Here is a 22,886-nt window from a genome sequence, read left to right on the forward strand (position 1 = left end):
TGCTGAGCTTATTATGGCAGTCAGCTAAAAAACATTGACAAATTATCAAAAATTTTTGATTTTAGATGTTGTATAAGCTCTAAAAGCCTTATTTATAAAAAAAAGAAAAACTGAAAATGACTTTCAAAACCATTATAGATCAATTAAGATAAGTTCCTTTTAGCCCATGTTTACCAGGCTCAATTAGGCCAGCTTAATTACAGAACATTATCCACTAAGAGAAGCAATTTGAACAGGAGAACTCTGCCCATGTTAAAAACATAGTGTTATTATTAATGAACGTCAGTGCAAATAATGTGCTTTGTGTCATGATTCAGCAGCATGAAGAATGTGCCTTACTGCCTATTCCAGTCCTTTTATTCGACATTGGTCCATCCCCTGTTGATACATGTGTTTGGCCATCAAACTGAAGCAGCAGATGTGACAAGGTCACATGTGGCGTTTTTAAGATGCGTTTTTAAAAAACGTGAAGTCGACTGTAAATACAGCAATGTAACCACAAGTGCATGATAATATGCAGTAGTTTTCTTTTCCTGACATGCATTTTTGTTTTTCTCGCTCCCCACAATTCCACTCAGAAGAATTTTAGTAAGCTTTTGTGAAAAAAAGCCAAGTGGAAAACAATTTACATGCAAATTGTAGCCGTACTGCTCGTCCATACACAGCGTAATTATATCACTAGCATACAATGCCGTGAATACGCATGTTCGAAATCCATCTCGCGTGAGTTTGGCCACCATGTTGAAAATACGCAGCAAAGTTTATTTCCATACCTGAATATCCCATAGAGTTCAATAATATGGCGTTTCCTTGGAATATTGGCGTTTCTGCTAAAAAAACGCAAATATTTTCGTCTTTTGTCGGATGTTGGTTCGCATGCGCCCGTGGGAATTGTTATAGTGCGTGTTCCATTATTTTAAATAGGGCTTCATTTTGTGAATATTTACTCTCGCCTGTACTCGTGACCTTGCCCTAACCAATGGAGGCCTGTGGTGCTCTCTAAACTTTTATCCCATGGAAATGCAGACAATTGTATTTTGTGCATTTATAGACCATCGTTAAGCTCAGTTGAAAAACAGGATAATTTATTCATGAAATCAGCAGTAGGAGCAGCGCACTCAAATACCATTATAATAGTAATTTATTTCATTACTATTTTTATGAATGTTTTTAGTGACCATATAGGTGAAAGGCTCATTATCACTTATTATTAAGGGCAACATATTGCAGCATTTTTGACAGCATTATGTAATTGTGGCCAGGAGAGGGAGCTGTACTAAACGTAATTGTATCCTGCGCGGCCGAATCCTTCTGCCCGGCCGAATGGAATCCTAATTTGCATATGCAAATTAGTGGCAGGGATGGAAATCATGTGACTTTTTGTGACAAAACAAGGAAGTAAGAAATGGTTTCCCCTTCCCACCCCTAATTTGCATATGCAAATTAGGATTTGGATCGGTATTCAGACATATCTTTTGCGAAGGATTTGGGGGTTCGGTCGAATTGTAAATAGTGTATTTGTTGTATCCCTAGTTTTAAACACTACTGTCAATAGCAATCACATTTACAAATAATTGTATGGAATCTATTACAAGTATCAGTTATCCGGAAATTTAACTAGAAAGCTCCAAATTACGGGAAGACCATCTCCCATTGACTCCATAATAATTAAATAATTAAAAATTTTAATAGTTTATTTTTTCTCTGTTATAATAAAACAGTACCCGGTACTTGATCCAAATTGAGAAATAATTAATCCTTATTGGAGGCAAAACAATCCTAGTGGGTTAATTTGATGTTTAAATGTTAATGATAAATAATGCTTTTTTAACAGGCTAGTGGGGCTATTTATTAAAGGTTGAGTTGTGACATTTCTAGAGGAAAAAACCTAGGAAAAAACCTAGATTTTTTCCAAGAAATGCTCCAAGAAGCCCAAATCGGAAAATCCACCATCTCAGATCTGTCAAGGTCCTGTATAAGTCAGTGGGAGACGCATCGATCTCAAGAGGAAGTTATCGTGGTCTGTGCTGGGTTAAGCCCAAAAATCCAACTTTTTGAGATTTTTGAAAATTCGAGCAATTCAGGAAAAAAGACAGAAAAATAGAAGAAATTCGGGTTTTTGCTTGATTTTAAGTTTTTCTGCGATCCGTTTAAATAGTTTTTTTTTAATAATAATTAAGCTAAAATTGGGCATGGGAGTTTGGCTGTGTTTTTTTTTTTAAATAAAATATAGGTTATATTCAAATTTTAGTAAATAACCTCCTTTTAAGTATTGACATCCGAATTATGGAAAGATCCCTTATCCATAAACTTCAGATTCCAAGCATTCTGGGTAACAGGTCCCATAATTGTATTTTGAATGCTTGGGACCTGGGGTTTTTCAGATAATGGATTTTTTTCATATTCTGCATCTCCATACCTTTAATATACTAAATAAAATGAAAGAAACCCAATAGGATTGTTGTGCGACCAATATGGATTCATGCAGCTTAGTTACCATCAAGCACAATGTACTGTTCTTCTTATTGCAGAGAAACACTGAATCATCTAAATTTTGTTAAAAAGGGGCTAAAAAATGGCTAATCCGTAATTTATAGCTTTTTGGATATTGGGTTTCTGGATAAGTGATTGCATACCTGTAGCTATAAAACCATTGGCATTTTAAGTTGTTTAGAATGATATTTTATTTGACTAGACACATTTTTTTCTGGGTTTGCATCCCCTTTAAAGCAAACATAGCTAGCACCAGAGAATTTTTGCTTTATGTCATACTGTGCTGGTGTCAGTGAGTCGAGCAGTGACTCTCAAATCAATGTGACATAAGCATTCTGTGCTGTACAATAAGGTAGCAGCAATACGAAGAGATTTATTGAGGTGGCAACAAAATATAATCGCAAATAACGCAATGTGAAAGAAGACAGAATCCAATTTCATAGCAATCAAAGTAAATATTTATACTCCAAGCTGACACATATTTGAAATGTAAAATGGCACTTTTCAACTTAAAAAGTATTTCTTAAACATAAGGATTCATCAAAACACGCTGAGGTTTCTTCACATTTTTAACAGCTTCTCAAACAATATATATTCCACATAAAGCGGAGATATAGAGCTGACCTTGTGAAAGTAAAGAGGCCATTAGCAGTGTATAAAAGCAATAATACTGGCTAAATGCTCATACTTATGTGTTAAAGGGAAAATGTGTCAAGCGCACAGACCAATGCTTTCCAGCATATTTTAATATACTAGTTACTGCCACCATATTGCTTTTCTTGGCTAAACTTGTCTCCATTACTGAATATAATCTGCACTTTTTTTGTATCCAGATTAGCTCATTATCAAAGATATTTAGTTAATACTGTTATAAGGGGTTATTTGTCAAGGGTCAAATTTTAGAGCTATGCAGCTTTTTTAGACCTCAAATGAACTTGAATGAACTCACAACTCGATCGGTTTCTAATTTTAAGAAAAAAACTGGAATGGAAAAAAACTCATGAACAATCCGGAAACTGGAATTGATCAAGTTTTCTGCTGAGAAAAAACACGAATTGATCGAGTTTTCTGCAGGGAAAAAAACATTAAAGGGATGCTGTCATGGAAAAACACGTTTTTTTCCAAAACACATCAGTTAATAGTGCTGCTCCAGCAGAATTCTGCACTGAAATCCGTTTCTCAATAGAGCAAACAGATTTTTTTATATTAAATTTTGAAATCTGGCATGGGGCTAGACATATTGTCAATTTCCCAGCTGCCCTTAGTCATGTGACTTGTGCTCTGCACTTTAGGATGGAACAACTTTCTGGCACTGTTATTTCTCCTGAATCAGTCTCGGTGGGACTTGGCTTTTACTGTTCTTAGATATTCCATGGAGCTGTTATCTTGTGTTCGGGAGCTGCTATCTCGTTACCTTCCTTACTTGTTCTGTGGTTAGGCTGCTGGGGGGAGGGGGTGATATCCGTCCAACTTGCAGTAAAGAGTGATTGAAATTTTATCAGAGCACAAGTCACATGACTGGAGGCTGCTGGGAAATAGACAATATGTCTAGCCCCATGTCAGATTTAAAAATTGAATATAACAAAATCTGTTGGCTCTTTTGAAAAATGGATTTCAGTGCAGAATTCTGCTGGAGCAGCACTATTAACTGATTCATTTAAAAAAAAAAAAAAACATGTTTTCCCATGACTGTATCCCTTTAATTGATAGAATTTTTTGAAAGAAAATAAAAAACCTCAAACCTCATGATGGCTATTACCATCTTCAAATGGTTCAAGGGACATTTGCCATTGACTTCTATATGACCTCGAAAAGCTTTTAGATGGTGTATTTTCGGATTCCAGCATTTCCAGGGTCAGGGTAAATTAATGTTGAAAAAATTGTGTTTTTTTTGTACTCGAAATAAAGGATTTTTGACTCGAAAACTCGAATTTTTCATGGAAAACACAACTCGAACTTTAATAAATCTGCCCCTTAGGGGCAGATTCACTAACTTCGAGTGAAGGATTCGAATGAAAAAAATTCGAATTTCGAAGTATTTTTTGGGTACTTCGACCATCGAATTGGTTAAATTTGTTCGAATTCGAACGAAATCGAACGATTCGAAGTAAAAATCGTTCGACTATTCGACCATTCGATAGTCGAAGTACTTTCCCTTTAAAAAAAACTTCGACCCCCTACTTCGGCAGATAAAACCTACCGAAGTCAATGTTAGCCTATGGGGAAGGTCCCCATAGGTTTGCTAACCTTTTTTTGATCGAAGGATTTTCCTTCGATCGTTGGATTAAAATCGTTCGAATCGTTCGATTCGAAGGATTTAATCGTTCGATCGAACGATAAATACTTTGATCGATCGATCGCAGGATTAGCGCTAAATCCTTCGACTTCGATATTTGAAGTCGAAGGATTTCAATTCGAGGGTCGAATTTCGAAGTATTTTTAACTTCGAAATTCGACCCTTAGTGAATCTGCCACTTAGTGTTGCTATTGATAATGAGTGAGAGAACTGTGTCCTGGAATGCTTATGCAAAATGCAGGGTTAATTACACAAACAAATTAGTCACAAATCATCAAAGTTCTTTCTGATTGAACATTTTAAAATAGTATTTCCGTTGTAACATCTCTGTGTTGGTGAGGAGACCTGTTTGTGTAAATTACAGTGTAGTAAATGGTTTATGACTGTGCTGAATTTCCCATACAATGCCAATTTGATACCAGGTTTATTAAATGCTATCAAAGCCTTCAAGGTACACATTAATCTAGAAGAAGGCGCTTAGGAAGCGGTATGAAAATAGTTTGTTATACTTTTAACTACTTTTTATTAAACAAAATACAGCTTCTCTCCTCATAATTCAAAATCTAGAATAGTCTGCTGTATACGAAACAGTCAGCTGACACACAAATCATCCTTTTATAGGAGCGTGTGACCCTGCGCTAATCTTTACTAGTAATGAAATTTGAAGGGAAGATCACCAAGTTTAACTTCCCAGAGACTTCTCCATTTAGAGGTGAACTAGGGCAATTGGTGGGCCAACAGAAATTCTAATGTAGATTAGCTGCTCCCCTAGAACTTAATTTGATAGGGCCACAGTGAGAAGACTGAGCTTCATTAACTCATGTGTTCCCCTGTAGTAGACTGCATAGAAGCATACGTTTAAGGGCTCTTAGATTTACATAGAATAGGATGAATCTTTGATGCTATAAGCAAGTTTGCCATGCACAATAGAAGGGTCTGATTACCAAATAGCTCATTTCTGATACATCTATGTGTCCAAGCAAGTTCTGGTAATATGTAACTGGGCTCCTTAATCCATATACATGACAACATATGCTGATTAAAGTTCTAGTCTCCTCCTCTGTACACAGATGATTTCTTACCAAAAATGATATACAGTTGTGGGATCCGTTATTTGGAAACCTGTTATCCAGAAAGCTCCAAATCACAGGAAGGCCATCTCCCATAGACTCCATTTTTATCCAAATAAATTAAAATTTTTATAAATGATTCCTTTTCTCTCTGTAGTAATAAAACCATACCTTGAACTTGATCCAAACAAAGATATAATTAATCCTTTTTGGAGGCAAAACAATCCTGTTGGCTTTAGTTAATGTTTAAATTATTTTTTAGTAGACTTAAGGTATGAAGATCCGTTATCTGGAAAACCCCAGGTCTCGAGCATTCTGGATAACAGGTCCCATACCAGGCTGTAATAGGAAGGCAAGTTAAGAGCATCATTCATCTTTTCCTATATCCATTGTGCTTGACATGAACTTGTGTGTGCTTTTATATAAAACACCTTTTGTCTGCACTGCGGCCACTAGATGAATGCTGAAAAGTGACACCAGTTCAAAAATTACTGAAAAAATTATTTATATATATATATATAAATCAGACTTTTAAAAAAAAATCACAATTTTTTCAGAATTTATTAAACCCTGAGGATGGAAAAGTCAGAATCTGAAAATCCAGCATCTCAGACCTGACAAGGTTGCATATAAGTCAATGGGAGAAGTCCCAATGATTTTTTGATGTGCGTTGGGTTTCGTGGAATACCCCACAGTTTTCCATGTTTTCGGGTGAAAATTCCAAAAAAAAATTGAAATTTGTTAAAATCGGATGAAAAAATCGTGAAAATCTGATTTTTTTCCCCCGTAAAGCAAATTTTTGGGAAAATGTAATAATAAATAAGTGCAAAAAACACAAGCAGATTTGATCGGAGTTTGTAGCAGAAAATATTGAGATAAATTCGGACTTTGATAAATAACCCTCCAGGAGTCAAGATATCAAGTAATTACCATTGTATGTCCAAAAAAAAAAAATGGTACTTGTTTTTCTAACATCTTGTATAGAGAACAGGCCCAAACCATTTTACCTCCTCCACCAACTTTATCCATTTGGTAGCTTGTGTTCTCCTGGCGTCTACCAAACCAAGACTTTTGCATGAGAATGCCATTTATCAATCCAGAAGACTTGTTTTCAGAGCTTTAGATTCAGACCTTTACACCATTTCAACCAACACTTCGGGGGTTATTTATTAAGATCCAAATGTTAAAATCTCAAAATTCAACTCAAATTTTTTTAGGAAAAAATAAAACGTTCATTTTTTTATATTGATTTTACCCCGATACTGCAAAAAATCCGCTGTTTCAGACCTGTCGAGGTCCTGTATAAGTCAATGTGAGAGGCACCTAACTCAATTTGAGGGTATCCAGGCAAAAACTTAAAATGTGAACAATTTGTGAAAAAGCTCAAAAAATTAAGATCTAGGTTTTAGCTCAATTTTATCGAGTTTTTCCATGATCCGATTACATAGAGTTGTTTTTATTAATAAATAAGCTAAAATCTGGCATGGAAGTTTGGTCGTGATTTTCCGATTTTAGTAAATAACCCCCTTAGCATTATACGCTGTGGTGTTGGCTTTTTTTGCCTTGCCGCAGGAGACAGTTTGAAACTCCACAGTGAGTTCCACCTGAGGCCATGTCATTTTTGACAGATTGCCTGGATACATTTGACCGTACATCGTACATTGTTTTCAGTATAGTTTCCCGTGCTGTTACAAACACCTGCATTTGTAAATTTTGTTTGCTCAATGATATATTTTCTTGTGGAATTAGTGCCTTATGAAAAGAAGTTAAAAGAAAAAAAAAACAAAACACAAAACACACATTATAGAATGTGCTGTGAGATGTTTTGTTAAATTGGGAATGCAAAATTTAAACATCTTCTGAATGTGATGACAGGGTCTTATTAGACACTATTGTTGACTGCCAAAAATTAGCGTTCACACAATACGGACAACAAATGTATTTGTGATTATTTCAGAGAAATGGTAATTACTACGAAACTCTTTGTACTTTATTCCATACAGAGAGAAGCTTTTTCTTTTATCTGCAGTTCAAAATAATCATTAGACTAAAGAATTTGTTCTGTGTCCTGAATCTTGCTTGGAAAGATGAATTAGTTGTTCAATTCTCGCTAAGGATAATTTATGTGAAAATATTCCTGTTTTTATATTTATACGTTCCCATCTTTAAACTGTTTATAAATGCTACGAGTGTAAATTACCTAGACTTCCCCTGTATTCAGATGCTCTGAAGAAGAAGAACCTCTGTTATCATTAATGTTCTTTAGTGTATGAGGGCGGGAAAGGGGAACATACCAATTGACTGTAATCTACAAGAATATGTCATTTTACTTCTTCTTTTTTTTTTTTCAGACACAGTTGTCAGAGGCTCTGGAAGATGCAGGCATTCAAAAGCAGAAGTCTGAACTTGTGAGTATGATACCCGTGTTCAGGATGACAAATTGTGGGTATTTATGGTAATAAATAACAGTGGTAAAAACAAGACTTTGGGGTTTGACTCCTGAGTACAAAGATCAATTTCTCGGGTGCAAAAAAAAAAAAAAAAAAAAAAAAAAAAAAACCTCTTCTTTTCCAGTAGGACAAGACCAGCTTTTGTCCAATAAGAACCATTTTGCTATGACAGTTTTTTTTTTTTTTTTTTGGAGTTAAGATTCCGTCCATCCAGCCAGTAGACTAGGAGCTTCAATGCTGTTCAATGGATTCTGTCACGGGGAAACATATTTTTTTTACAAAATACAAAGTTAATAGTTCTTCTCCAGCAGAATCATGCATTGAAATCCATCTTTAAAAAAAAAAAGCAAGCAGATTTTTTTACATCTAAGTTTTTTAATCTGACATGGGGCTAGATGTGTTGTTAGTTTCTCAGGTGCCCTCAGCCATGTGGATTGTGCTCTGATAAACTTCATGAAACAACAAACAGGAGCACATGACTCAATGTCTTCACCACGTAGATCAGGTGGTCCTGGTGCATCAGTCCCAGACCCTCAACTAAGGGAGTGGATTAACCAATAGCCCAAAACAGGGACGTGGGTGATAACACCCCATCTTGCAGTGCAGCAGCAAAGAGTGACTGAAGAAAGGTAGAAAACAGGGGTCATCCAGGCACTCAAGAAACTCCACAAGGGCCACCAAAAAAGTAGAGTAAAAAATTTATTTTAATATTAATTTAAAAACTATCATCTCCATTGGTCCTTGGAGATGCTGATCTTTTGTAAATTAATCTGAAATAGTATACAGTATACTACTTATTTGGTGGCCCTTGTGCAATTTTTTGAGTGCCCGGATGCCCCCTGTTTTCTGCTTCTGATAAACTTCAGTCACTCTTTGTTGCTGCACTGCAAGTTGGTGTGATATCACCCTCGTCCCTTTCCCCCAGCAATATAACAATGGGAACAATATAACCAAAAAATTGCCTGAGATGTCTGCCTATACACCAATATTATATCCAAAAAAAAAAAAAAAAGAAATTTATTGGTACAAGCATAACATTTAAAATGGTAGAAAGAATTACTTGCATTGTACACAGTGTTATTTTGTAATTAAAACTACACCATAAAAATCCTGGCAGAATCCCTTTAAAGCATTGACCAAAATGTGATCAGAATCTGTGCCCCCCCTCCCTTTTTTTTTTTTTTTTTTGATTGCACAATTGTTTTTTGAACTTCTGTGCTCCTGTGCTATCCTAAATGAAACTGTAGTGTGTTTCTAATCTTTATAACTTGGAGTGGCAACCCTAGTGTGGCACCCGCTACGGGCGCAGCTCAGGGTCATAGATTCATCAGTTCAGATGGCCAATGGCTACCCCTACAATAGCCATGTCATCATTTTGTTCTTTAGGATATGAATCCATAGGGGTCGTCATACATTTGAAATGTATTTGTCTCCCACTTTCTGTCTCCTAGTGTTTTCTACAACCCTGTTATCTGAGCTGTATAAATAGACTGTAATAATATTTATCAGTGCACATTCTCCAAGTGCTCTTTCAAAGTACATTTCTTTCCAGTGCTAAATTATTCCCTGTATTTGAGGCTTTAGGAATGACATTCAGATAAAATAGTGTTTCTGCAAAGAATTTCTATTTTTTTTTATATGGATTTATTTTTAATGAAATACTCCTCAAAGACTTTGGACACTCTCCTGTGTATTTATGTGAAACTGAAGTCTTTCTGGTAGCTTGATGCTATGTTTTAATCTTTTATCACAAAAAAAGTGGCATTTTGAGTTACAATGTAATGTTGATCATAAAGTGCAATTGTACACTTGACATTTCCTACAGTAGTGTGCTTAATATGTAGGAATTCCAATGCTGGTATTAAATGTAGCACCTTTCTATACAAGTAGAACAGCATAAAGGTCCCCATAGACGCGACGATTCTTCTTGCCAAACGAACGATTTTAGGGAAGTCCGACCAATCCTTCTAAATTATCATGCGGTTAGTGGGATTCGAACGATCGTACATCTTACGATTTTTCGGCCGACATCTGTCAGGAAATTGATCGGCCAGGTCAAAAAATCGTTGTCGGTCCCAGTGCAATCTATCTATATTTGCAGGGTCAAGCAGGCAGCTCCCCTTTGTTTTCCTGGCAAATTGGTCTTTTTAGTACGATCGGTCCAAGAAAATCATGGTCTCACGATGAGGATCAGATCTTTTAAAAATCTCAACATCTATGGCCAGCTTTATTCCTTGTTCATAGAAAATATTTAGTTAGTACTTTTTTATGCATGGAGCTTTTGATTCATTGAAGTAGAACTAAACCCCTAAAAATAAATATGGCTAAAAATGCCATATTTTAAATACTCAACTCATTGCAATAGCGTAAGGTTTTGGCTTCTCAATAGCAGCAATGATCCAGGACTTCAAACTTGTCACAGTGGGTCACCATCTTGGAAAGTGTCTGCGACACTCACATGCTCAGTGGGCTCTGAGCAGCTGTTGAGAAGCTAAGCTTAGGGGTTGTCACAAATTATCAAGCAGAAATTAGGTTGGCCTGTAATATAAGATGATGCTACAGGACTGATCCTTAAATTCTGATGCTAGTTGCACTCATTTGTGTGCTGCCATGAAGTAATTATCTTTATTAATTACTAATCAGCCTTATATTGTGACATTTCTATTCTATGTGTACTGTATATTGTGCGTCGGTCCCTAAGCTCATTAAGTGACCGCAGCACAGAGCATGTGCACTGAATCAGCAGAAAAGAAGTTGGGGAGCTACTGGAGCATCTTTGGAGACAAAGCACAGCCCTTTAACAGGGAAGATGTTGCCTTTGGCTGGTACAGAAGCCCAAAGCATAATGTACAACAGCATTGACCAGTAGACAAAGGCGTTTTGAACTCTGATGTTCTTCGCCGGTTATAGGCTTAAGAGGAGAAGCTGGTATATTCTGACTGCTCTAGTACACATCAGATGGCAGAGTAGACAGAAATGCCTTGAAGACAATTTGTATTTTTGAACTCGAGTGAAAAAGCAAAAACAAAAGAAGACTGGCATAAATGTCATATCTTTAATGTCTAATGACAGGGAAATATTAAAAAATCAAGCTTTCTGATCTGTCATGTCCCTTTTTCAGCCAGGCAACAATCAACATAAATGTGGTTAAGAGGTAATGTTGGGACAACTGATTCCAGTGATACATGTTTAAATCTCGTGTCCTTTACTGCTGTGTGATCAAGGCCTGCCCTGGAGCATTTTATTATAGACCAAGGATGCCTTTGAGCTGTTGAACATTACAAATTCACTTGACTTTTCATTGTCTCTTACTTAGCTGAAGGTCCATAGTACCTGGCAGAAACTGCATCAAACTTAATGGTTCAAAGACTCAGGGGATTGAGGTGAGGATTCATCGTCCTAAATTATACCATTAATTAATTAGCAAAAAGGAAATCAAACTCCTGTGTTTATAACCCAATTTAACAGGCATACAAATTTAGTCAGACAATTAGCATTTCCAATTAGAAAGTAGTGATGTCCCTGCCATACTAACGACTAACTGCTCTTGTTAACCTGTTTCTTGAGCTGTGCTGGGCTTCTTTTAGGTCGGGGATATATTCTCCCTTTTTATATTTCATATAATAATTGTACTACATTTATTAAAAAAAAAAAAAGAGAGAGAGAGCTATATTTTCTTCAAATAGATTTATCGAATAGAGAGAATCCTGCAGAATTCCAAGACATTTAGCAAAATCTTGATTTATTGTTGTCCATAAGCTTAAAGCCAGAGAGATATCCCAGACCCCAAATAGAATGGTCTGAGTTGCTAAACCTTACAATTAGCTATGGACAATGTTTGCATTAGTTTTTAAGAACATGTTATGTTATCAATATAATTACTAATCGTTAAGAACAGAGGATGCTATTTCTTGGGTTTTTGATCTGGATTAGATATGTTCAGAATAGTTTGTACATATTGATTGCTATAACCGTGGGCTCCATTTCCGAGGCTTTCCATCTGAATTATATCTATTTAGTACAATTTGTCCTTCTTCCTTACCCCAAATGCTAATCACCCATTCTTGGATCGCGAGGAACCTTTAGTCCCATAACATAAATCGTAAATCTTGGCCCAGTAAGCAAAAGCATTATTAAATTGCACAGAACATTTAATCTCTTTATAATTGCATTTGAGTGGTAGCTGCCATGTAGCATGTCTTGAGAGGTGTATATATAACAGAAAATAAACACACTTGCATAGATACCCTACATGCTGCTTTCCTGACACAGTGAACCTGATCATTGAAATGTATTTTTTGACTTTATATCCCCTTCAAAAGTGTTTGCTTGCTAAAATCAATGAAGCAATCGTTGGGCAGTAGGGTAGCTATAAACACAAATCTCGGATTTTATTGCCCCTTTACAACACATTATGTAACATACATCGTAAGTTAGGTTGAAAAAAGACACACGTCCATCAAGTTCAAACTTTTTACTTTTTTTAACCTCCCTAACTGCTATTTGTGATCCAGAGGAAGGCAAAAAACCCATCTGAAGCCTCTCCAATTCGCCTCAGAGGGGGAAAAAAATCCTTCCTGACTCCAAAATGGCAATCGGACTAGTCCCTGGATCAACTTGTACTATGAGCTATCTATCTTCCATAACCCTGTATTCCCTCACTTGCTAAAAAGCCATCCAACCCCTTCTGAAAGCTATCTAATGTATCAGCCTGTACCACTGATTCAGGGAGAGAATTCCACATCTTCACAGCTCTCACTGTAACAAACCCCTTACGAATATTTAGGTGGAACCTCTTTTCTTCTAATCGGAATGGGTGACCTTGTGTCAGCTGGAAAGACCTACTGGTAAATAAAGCATTAGAGAGATTATTATATGATCCTCTTATATATTTATACATAGTTATCATATCTCCCCTTAAGTTCCTCTTCTCCAGCGTGAACATCCCCAATTTGGCCAATTTTTCCTCATAGCTAAGATTTTCCATACCTTTTACCAGCTTAGTTGCCCTTCTCTGCACCCTCTTTAATACAATAATGTGACTGTATTTTCTTGCTTGCTAGGACACAGCCGTGCAGATGGGGGTTCCTTATCATACATAATTTACAAATTAATTCCGCAACCTTTAGGTCAGAATATAGTATTTGGAAGTAAAATGTTTGTGTCACGCTTTTACAGTGTCAGTAATGCAACATGTGATAGCCTACAGCCTGTGCAGAAGTGGGGGCTGCATGGATTACATTGACATCGAGCAGCTTTTCCCTTTCCCTGCCTATCGCTTCCATGCCCTATGGGATTCTGTCATCGCCTTCATTAGAGACATTTGACGTGTTTGTGTTCTGCGTGTCTCTGCTGCTAAATTATGCCTCATAGATTTGATTCTAAGTTGCTGTGGTCAAGACAAGTCGTTCTTGCCCCATGCTATGACAATTCTGATTACTGCTTTTCAGCAGGCAAGCTGGATACTGGATCCATGTATGGCTGTAAGTGAAATGGAATAAACACCTGTCAGGCACAATCATGCAGTTGAATGGACCCTGGGAAGGGAAGGGGGAGTTTGTCGTAATTCCGTTGGGCTAATGATACCTTTCTTGTAAGGGGTTGTGGGTAATAGGGACAATCACAAGGACACCCACATAGCATGCAGCTTCCAGACGCTTGTTACAGACCCACCTGCTACATTGTGATATATTTTAGTTAAATATATATATATATATCGTTTTTAGATGTACCGGTAGATTTATTCTTGTCAAATAGATGGAAATTTTGCCTGTAATTAATTGACACTATATATAGATACATTTACTCACCCTACGTTGTCTTCTCTGTTTTGTCAATTATTATTGTAAAACCTATTAATTTATTGTTAAATGCTTTTTTTAAAATTAATTTTCTAATTCATTTTTTCTTCTGGAAATAATGAAAGATTACGGGCAAATAATAATACTTTTGCAGGGCTCCCATAGCATATCAACATAGCATATCAAACAGTTTTTAAATCTTCTTGCAATTTGTATCTTTCCTTTGTCAATGTGCTCTATTACATCAGTGATTTTCAGTACATCCACCAAGGGTGCATACCTCCCAACATTTTGGTGGAAGTTTTGGTGAGCCATGGAAAAATGCATTTTTTTGCCCATTTATTAAAAATTTCTAAGGGCAATGGCACATGTGGCAAATCAGGATGCTTTTTCACCCAGGTCATTCCCAGTTGATGGACAGGAGACGAAAAGCTCAGACTCATCCTTCATTATTTTCTAAGGGTATCACCTAGACACAGCGTGTATTTTCTAGTGAATTGACCATTTCCTGACCCAGGTGATTCCAAATTAAATGTACTAGTGGCAATTCAAGTGTTTTCTTGGAACATGCCTAGCTGGAAATCACTGGTTTAATAAATGTCCTAAATCATCCCTATCTTCCTTTCTTCTAACCAAGCATTGTGTCACAGTGAACCCCTTTGTAAACCATACCCCTAATTTACCCTCATTGTGTGACAATAAAGTTTCCGGAAGTCTACCGGTCTTTGGCATATTTTTAAAGAGGTGAATCCTAACATTATTTCACATCATTTTCTTTTAATAAATAGTGCCCATATGTTACCTATTACATACAGTATTGCTTCTCATCTCATTTGGCTGATTGGCTTTCATTTTTTGTTTGTTTTTTACCTGGCAATATACTGAATTTAAAACAGAATGACTTTCCAGATAATGACATGATTTCCCTTTTCTCTATAATAATAAAACAGTACCTTGTAGGCAATATTGCGTAATATATGGTGCTGGTTTTACTTTGGGCTAAAAATTTATATCTTTAAAAATGTCCCCTTTATTATCGATCCCTATAAATCTGCTATTGTCCCTGTCTTGGTTTCAAATGAGGGGTAGTCATGTCCTAAAAGTCTGTGCCAAAAGCACAATAGGAGGGGGACAGCCATTCACAGCCCTGCTGTCACCTAAACAAACACAGGCTTTAGTTCCCTATCAGGTCAGCCTAGCTGTTGATTGGTTCTTATCCTACAGTGCAGTGTGCTGAGTTCCACCTGCTCCCCTGCACAGCCTGGGAAAGGCGGCAGCAGGAAGTGGAACAGATAGGTGGGACTAGTCGGATTTTTGCAGATATTTTTAATAAATTAGACAGTACACTTCTTTTTTAAGCACATTTAGAAATAGTATAATGCTCTGGCAAATTCATATTTTTTTTACACTTTGTCTCCTTTAAACCACAGTATTTCACTTAGAGATTACTGGGCAACCATATATACAGTATATTTGTTTAGGGGAATGAGTTCAGAGTTCACCATTTGTGACATAAGGCTTACAAAAATCCGTCGACGTCTTCAAATCCTTGTTTTATGGTACTGTTTTTAAAGGAACCGTAACGCCAAAAACTGAAAGTGTATAAAATTAACTAAAATATAATGTACTGTAGCTCTGCACTGGTAAAACTGGCATGTTTGCTTCAGAAAGACTACTATAGTCTATATAAACAAGCTGCTGTGTAGCCATGGGGGCAGCTATTCAAGCTGGAGAAATAGCAAAGGTTACATAGCAGATAGCAGATAACAGATAAGCTCTGTCCAATGCAGTGTTGTTTTATCTGTTATCTGTTATGTAACCTGTGCATACACACGACATTCCCAGTGAATGCTAACAGTATTTTATATGATAATTACTTTAAAACACTTTATTTTTTTTTGGTGTTACTGTTCCTTTAATATACGAATATATTCTCCATGTTGATTGAAAGAAGTTAAGTACACAACATACAAGGCATTTTATCACTGCCAACGCTCAAAAATATAAACCACATCCTTTGGTAATTCAAAACCATACAAAGTTAAACAACCAAAAACAATTGTAAAACCTAAAATCACTTATATATTAATTAAACCTGGCATATAGCTGTAGAATAGCTGTTAAATACAATCCAAAATTAAAGTATTGTTCTTAGAAACAGAATTGCTTCTGCTATGTTCTCCTTGAAGCTCTTAAATTCGATTTGATTATTTTCAGTATTTAAAGTTATTATGGCTATAAGTCGGTACATTTTTGGCGACTCCGACTCCAAATACCCAAAATTGCTTTCCACTCCACAGCTCTGGAGATCTTCACTGGGAAACACATTTTTTTACACATTGTTCTTCTCTGGGAAACTACAGTATTAGCAGCTGACAGTTGACAGCAAGCATTGTTTATGAAATTAGCCGTAAATAAGCAGCATATGCCACAGGTCCTTATAGTGCATTGACAGAGTATCAGGAGGTTCGAGAGTTCTGTTTCTGAGACATTCAAGTCTCTAGAAAATGCAGCTTGTGCCTGGATATCATAATTAAAAAAAGGAAGCGTTATTACTTTAGTTAAGCAGAAGTCTCATTTGCAGAAGGCTGCAAGTGCTCTCACATAATGAGAATATTGTATTCTATCTCATGACTGAATCACTCCTGTTAAGTCAGTTTACCATTAGAAGAAAGTTTCAGCTACTTTAGCTAATTACACTAGACAAGACAAAAGCAGTTTGACTTTCTGATATTAATTAACAAATCCATCACTAATTACCTTGGATAAGAGCAACTCATGCTTCTTTCCCTAAATACAATTAATACGGCAACACTCGATGTCTGTAGGCTGCATTGCTGTAACATGAACATACTTCACCCTAATTAGACAGGGGCACGAGTAGCTGGCGTAGGGTTTGATGGCTTCTATACAAAATCATCCAATTGCCTGAATCCTCCAAGGGAAACAATAAGAAAATAGATTCGCTGTTCTCCAAGAAATAGCAGTTGCAATTATGTAGGAATTATAATTATCACAATAAAGCAGTTTCTGCCAGGTGACCTTTGGTTATTTATTTGCTTTATAGTCTATGTGCTTATGAAGTTTCCACACATTTGAAAAACACCCAGAGGAGTCACTGAATATAAAAATATAAATAAGTAAACATGTTAATGCTTTTGGGCATAGCATGGCGAGCTTCATTCCGCAATCTCATCTCAAAGCAGGAGCTTCAACAGCATTGTCTTTTATAGGGTAAAACTTATTTATAGGGTAAAATGATCTGGTTATTTTGTTTGTAGACTGTAAGGGAGTTTTGTGAATTGTAGACTAGAGTCCTGCACCAGGTTGGGTACCCGGGCAGTACCCACAAAGCAGTCAGGTTCTGGGTAACAAATCCCTGATTCCCTGACCATGTGAGTAGTCTGCAGTTAAGCCGCCTGGATACCCGGCAAATCTGCGGGACTGGTCCCGTCCACTCTCTCTAATGCTGTAGGCTATTTTTTGGTACCTTTACAGATAAGTCGGCACCACAGTGACGTTGCTTCTGGTCTACAGTATTGTTGCTTCTGGTCTATGGTGACGTCACTTCCAGTTTCCCGGTTGGAATGTAAGTTTAACTTAGAGGGTAAAGGTTGGGTAGTGGCTCTGAGTAGGGGGATGCGTGTGGATCGGGTTAGGTGTCAGCAGGTCTGGGTCAGGCATGAGTTCTTCCAATCGGACTCGTGCAGGACTCTACCGTAGACTACATTTTAATGGGTACATGTGAAAATATTAGTGACGTTTTCTAATTAATTTAAAAGTTTTTAATGACTCCTCATGACCATATGGATACTACTTCTCCATAATTTCCTATCATCTTCATGATTGTTGTGATTGTAGCTATCCATCTTGTTGCTAATCGTCGTCTTCCTCTTTAGCCTTCAACTCTTCTAAGCATGTCTTCTCAAATAAACTGGCTTTTCTCATAATGGACCAGATTCGATTTTAGGAGAAAAAATTGTCTCCAAATTCAGTTCCAGTTTTTAATAAAGTGTTCATGTGATAAATTGCATCTCAAATTGAATCTCGTCTATGACTTCTCATGTGATAAACCTTTTTCTCACTGAATTGTATCTGGCCCAACATGTCCACAATAATACAATTTCTGTTTGGTTTAATTTGATGAAGAATCAATTTGTTTTTCCTTACTGCCCATGTGTCATGGACTTGTATGCTACTCATAGTTATCTAGTAGTACCTGTATTGGTTTCACTTTATTTGAGTGGGTGATTCAGTGCCATATGCTACAGAATACAAAGGGTTAAATAAGTCACTAGTAAAGGTGGCCATACACAGGCAGATAAAGCTGCCGATATCGGTTGTTTAGACCAATTTGACAGCTTATCTGCCCGTGTATGGGGGCTTCCGACGGGTCTTCCCGAACGATATCTGGCCACGATATAGATCGGGAAGGTTTGATTTTTACCCGACCGACCCGTCGGAAGCCCCTTGGCGTATCGTAATCCGATCGTTTGACCATACAGCCGAATGTTCGGATTTCCCTGATATAGCCATGCCGTTAGTGCCATTTTTGACATCTTTGAGTGTATGGCTAGCTTAAGATGGCTAATCTTGTTACAGCCTGTATATGCCGTTGGTGCTTCTGATAAATCTAATAGCTATGGAAGTTACACCCTTTTCTCTGACTATTTTCTATCATGCCTTGTCTACTTCTTCACAGTCCAGAAAGGTTATGTGACAAAGGATGTATTATCATTCTCTGTTTAAGGGGAGGAGTGTGGAAAGACAATGAATACGTTAGGGGATATGTACAAAGAGAAGTGTGTATTTTTGGGAATTTAGGACTGGGAAACATGAGTTCCCGAAGTTCATGAAGATTTAAACCCCTCTTAACAAAAAGGAAGTATCTTTCACAAATGAAGGGAGGCCCAGAGACCAATATTTGTCATATATACACAAGTTTACATGCTGTAGCATACAGTTGTATGACAAGATTTTTTCAGACAGATAAATCTACCAGACTTAAGTTATTTCATCAAAACTATCCCTTCACCTGTGGATGATTACTTTGCTAATGGGCCAACTAATCACTTTGCTAATGGGCTGACTGATTGCTTTGCTAATGGGCTAACATATTGGGCCAAACTAGACCTGACAGTTTAGTTTTTAATACCTGGATTATTACTGCATGATGTCTAATTGAAAACCCTGCTGGCCGTAAAGCAGAGGACTAAATTCTGATAATGGTTGTGCCATTGGTTTGTCAAAGTATTTCATATGGATAGAGAATCAGAGGGCAACTAATGTGTATAGAGAATCAGAGGGCAACTAATTGGATAATGATCAACCCAAGTGTAATAACTGAAGCTAGAGAGAGAGTTGGTTGGAAGTAGTGTTTCTTGGACTTGGCTTATATAATACTGTAGAGGTACAGTTACTGGATGGAATAAATGGTCCCTGAGGCTCTGCCCACTTAGGTCTTGGATCTAATTGATTTCGGTCAATAGCCCATTATAGGTTTTGATTTTTCCACAAATAGGCAAGATAAAACAGTGACCACAAATGGCCAATTATTTGTAATTATCCTTCTGATATTGGAAATAGACAGTTTGTACACTGTTACAATGCATCATTCATTACATGCAAGTTGGTTAATGCTCTTGACTCCACAATCGGAATTGGGCATTGAATTTAGTTATTGACTGTTTGGCCTACAACTCCTTTCGCAGTGTTCTCTTGCCACCTGATTCTTCTTTACTTGAATGGGTTTTGGCAGTGTCTAAGGTGGTGAAAAATAGTGGTGTAATTGATAGCGTTTCTAAACAATGCAACTAGTTCTTTTTAATGGATGATTTCAAGGATCAAGATGCATTACATAATACAGAGTCTGTTGTATCCAGTAAGAGCCATGGCAGCCCAAGATTCTAGTGTTACTTGATCTTGTTATGAAGGGAAGCTTGATATATTAAATGGAGTGTTCACCTTTGAGTTATCTTTGAGTATGATGTAGAATAGATGGTTATATTCTGAGACAATTTTCAGCTGGTTTTCATTATTACTTTTGGTTTTTGACTTATTTAGCTTTTTCTTCGGCAGCTCTCCAGTTTGAAATTTCAGCAATCTGGTTGCTAGGGTCCAAATTACCCTATCAACCATGCATTCATTTGAATAAGAGACTGCAATATGAATAGGAGAGGGTCTGAATAGAAAGAGTAATAAAAAGTAGCAATAACAATACATTTGTAGCCTTACATAGCATTAATTTTTTAGATGGGGTAAGTGACCCCCATTTGAAATCTAGAAAGAGTCAGAGGAAGTAGGCAAATAATTCAAAAACTATAAAAAATAAATGAAGAACAATTGAAAACTTGCTTAGAATTGGCAATTCTATAAATACTAAAAGTTAACGTAAAGGTGAACCACCCCTTTAACATGCCTGTCTTTGGTGAGTCATAGCAACCAAGAGGAAGCTTGCAAACCGTTATTGGTACCTGCTGATTGGTTGCTATAGTAGTAAACACTTAATCTATTCCTCTTTTACTTCTTACGAAAGCATCAACATATTCTATTTTTATATGTTATACATTTGGAATGCATCCGGTAAGACCTTGTAATTATTTTAGGGGAGGAAAAAACGTAACATTACAGCTATTTTTAAATGCTAGTTAGGCCCAAGGGATCCGACACTCGATTCTCCTCAAATTAAAAAGAAATAAACTGTTTAAAAGTTCAATTACAGAAATGAGCCTGCTGTAACCATGCTCGTTAAAGTTTCATTGAACTGTGGTGCTTTTATTTTCCAAATTTTCAGTGCCTTTACTTCTCCCTTCAACTGGATTTTGCTACCACATTCAATTAGACAAATGCAAGAGTCCTCTGCACTCAACTCATTAACAATATATTTAAGACATTGACATTGTGTGCCTTAATCTACTGAAAAATGCCTTACCCTTTAAACAAAACCGGGATTGTTTGTCCATATATTGCAATATATTTAAGCTGGCCAACTACGTCAAAGTCATCCCTGGTCTGGCCAGTCCTACACTCAACTTTCATCTGATTCATTAAGAATTCTATTACTTCATTATACATTTTACCCCATTCAATTAAAGAGGTAGGATAACGTTTGAGTTAGTAAAGACACAGGTGCACATACATTATTATACTCTAGCTATATTTTCCATTAATCGTGTACAAAGAATTGTTGGGCACTTTGGGTGCATGGTTGTTTCATACAAGTATTTTGCCTTCAAAAGCCACTGTAGAGCCAGTATAATAGCTAAGTATAATGAGACATAACTTACTGAAGGGAGGACCTTTAGGCACATTTTAATTAATACAAGACAGTTATAGGGAAACCCTTTTAAAATAAAAAATAAAAGTGTTATAAAGGTGATACCTTTATTGACTAACTAATGTAATCATAGCAAGCTTTCAGAACATTCTAGTTCCCTTTTCAAGCTGATTACAATGACGCTGTGGTGTTCTCTGGTATATATACAACATTCAGCTCATAGGTCAAATTTTTATTTCAAAAGGGTTTCCCTATAACATTTTTACTGGCTAACACGGTACAACAACTTTACCTACAAGACAGTTACTAAGGGCAAATAGAGATAAGACGCAACATGCAGCCTCATCTGCATTCCTGCCACATAGGTTTCCAAAACTTGTGTTCCCTTGGACTAGAATGTTGAAAAAAGGGCACAGCAGGGGAATGCACAAACCAAGAAGTCCTAAAAAGTTTTGGTAACCTTCCTGATTCGCCTTCCACCTAAAAATGGCAAGTAAACGCACATATTACTGGGTAAATATGAAGCCAACCATTGTCCAGCATTGCAGGATAGGTGACTGTCTATTCTGGGGAGAAAGTAGTTTAGTTAACTGATGATCCTTTTTCTGTACTTCAGTTTGCCATAGAATAGACCAATCTATGACTCTTTTTTTACATTTACCAACACTCCACCTACAGCAACCAATGAGATATTGGATTTTATTGTGTAGTTTGCAGTTGGTTAATCAAAGTTTGTTTTATTAAACATTTATTTTTATTGTTGTTTAGGAAAGGAAACAAGGGGGGGTTACTGTTGGGTAGATCAGTTGTGCCCCATATTACACCATACATATTTCACATTCTGGTGTCAAAATTCACACATCCGAATTTTAATACCCCTATCTGAATGTAAATTCCAATTTTATTATTTATCACACTCGACCATGGAAACAGTTCTAATTCAAATATTTGCCACCTAAAACCTGCCGAACTCATGTACAAGTCAATGGCAGAGGTCTGTTGAGCCATTTGGAAATGCTAATAGCCTTCCTGACATTCGAGTTTATTTCAGACGGAAAACTCGAATCAAATGGTAAACATAATCATTGGGAGAGGGGCGTTTACCAGCTTTTGCTACATCTTTATCAAAGGTATTTTAGGGCCCATCCATCTCAAGATAACACACATTTTCGCATTATACAGTAATGCTCTAATGAGGAGTCTCTAAAACTTGGCTGTAACTGCTCAGTCAAAGACACCAAGTTGACAGCATTAAGAGGACAATAGATTTGGGAGGGCCAGATGCGTTGAGAGAGATATGAATTGGTAGTTCTCCAGAAACACTGGATATGGGGACATTGCCAGGTCATATGTCAGAAATCCCCCACTTCTGCTTGGTATCTGTGGCAGCTGCTATTGTCTCTTCTCCAAAATGCATGCAGTTTAAAGCTCATTGTTGATTGTCTGCTGAGGTTTATGGCACTGGTACAGGTATGGACCTGTTATTCAGAATGCTAGGGA

General features: G+C 36.9%; 1 protein-coding gene across 5 annotated transcripts in view; it reads left to right on the top strand.

Annotated features, from left to right (window-relative positions):
- The window catches only part of mad1l1.L (mitotic arrest deficient 1 like 1 L homeolog), a 501,886-nt gene that overhangs the window by 216,674 nt on the left and 262,326 nt on the right, over positions 1-22,886 (top strand). For all 5 annotated transcript variants that reach the window (XM_041575521.1, XM_018234121.2, XM_041575523.1 and 2 more), the window contains 1 exon segment: positions 8,211-8,267. In XM_041575521.1, the coding sequence (XP_041431455.1) occupies positions 8,211-8,267 (57 nt within the window).

Source organism: Xenopus laevis, chromosome 9_10L (assembly GCF_017654675.1).
Source record: "Xenopus laevis strain J_2021 chromosome 9_10L, Xenopus_laevis_v10.1, whole genome shotgun sequence".
Taxonomy (NCBI): Eukaryota; Metazoa; Chordata; class Amphibia; order Anura; family Pipidae; genus Xenopus; species Xenopus laevis.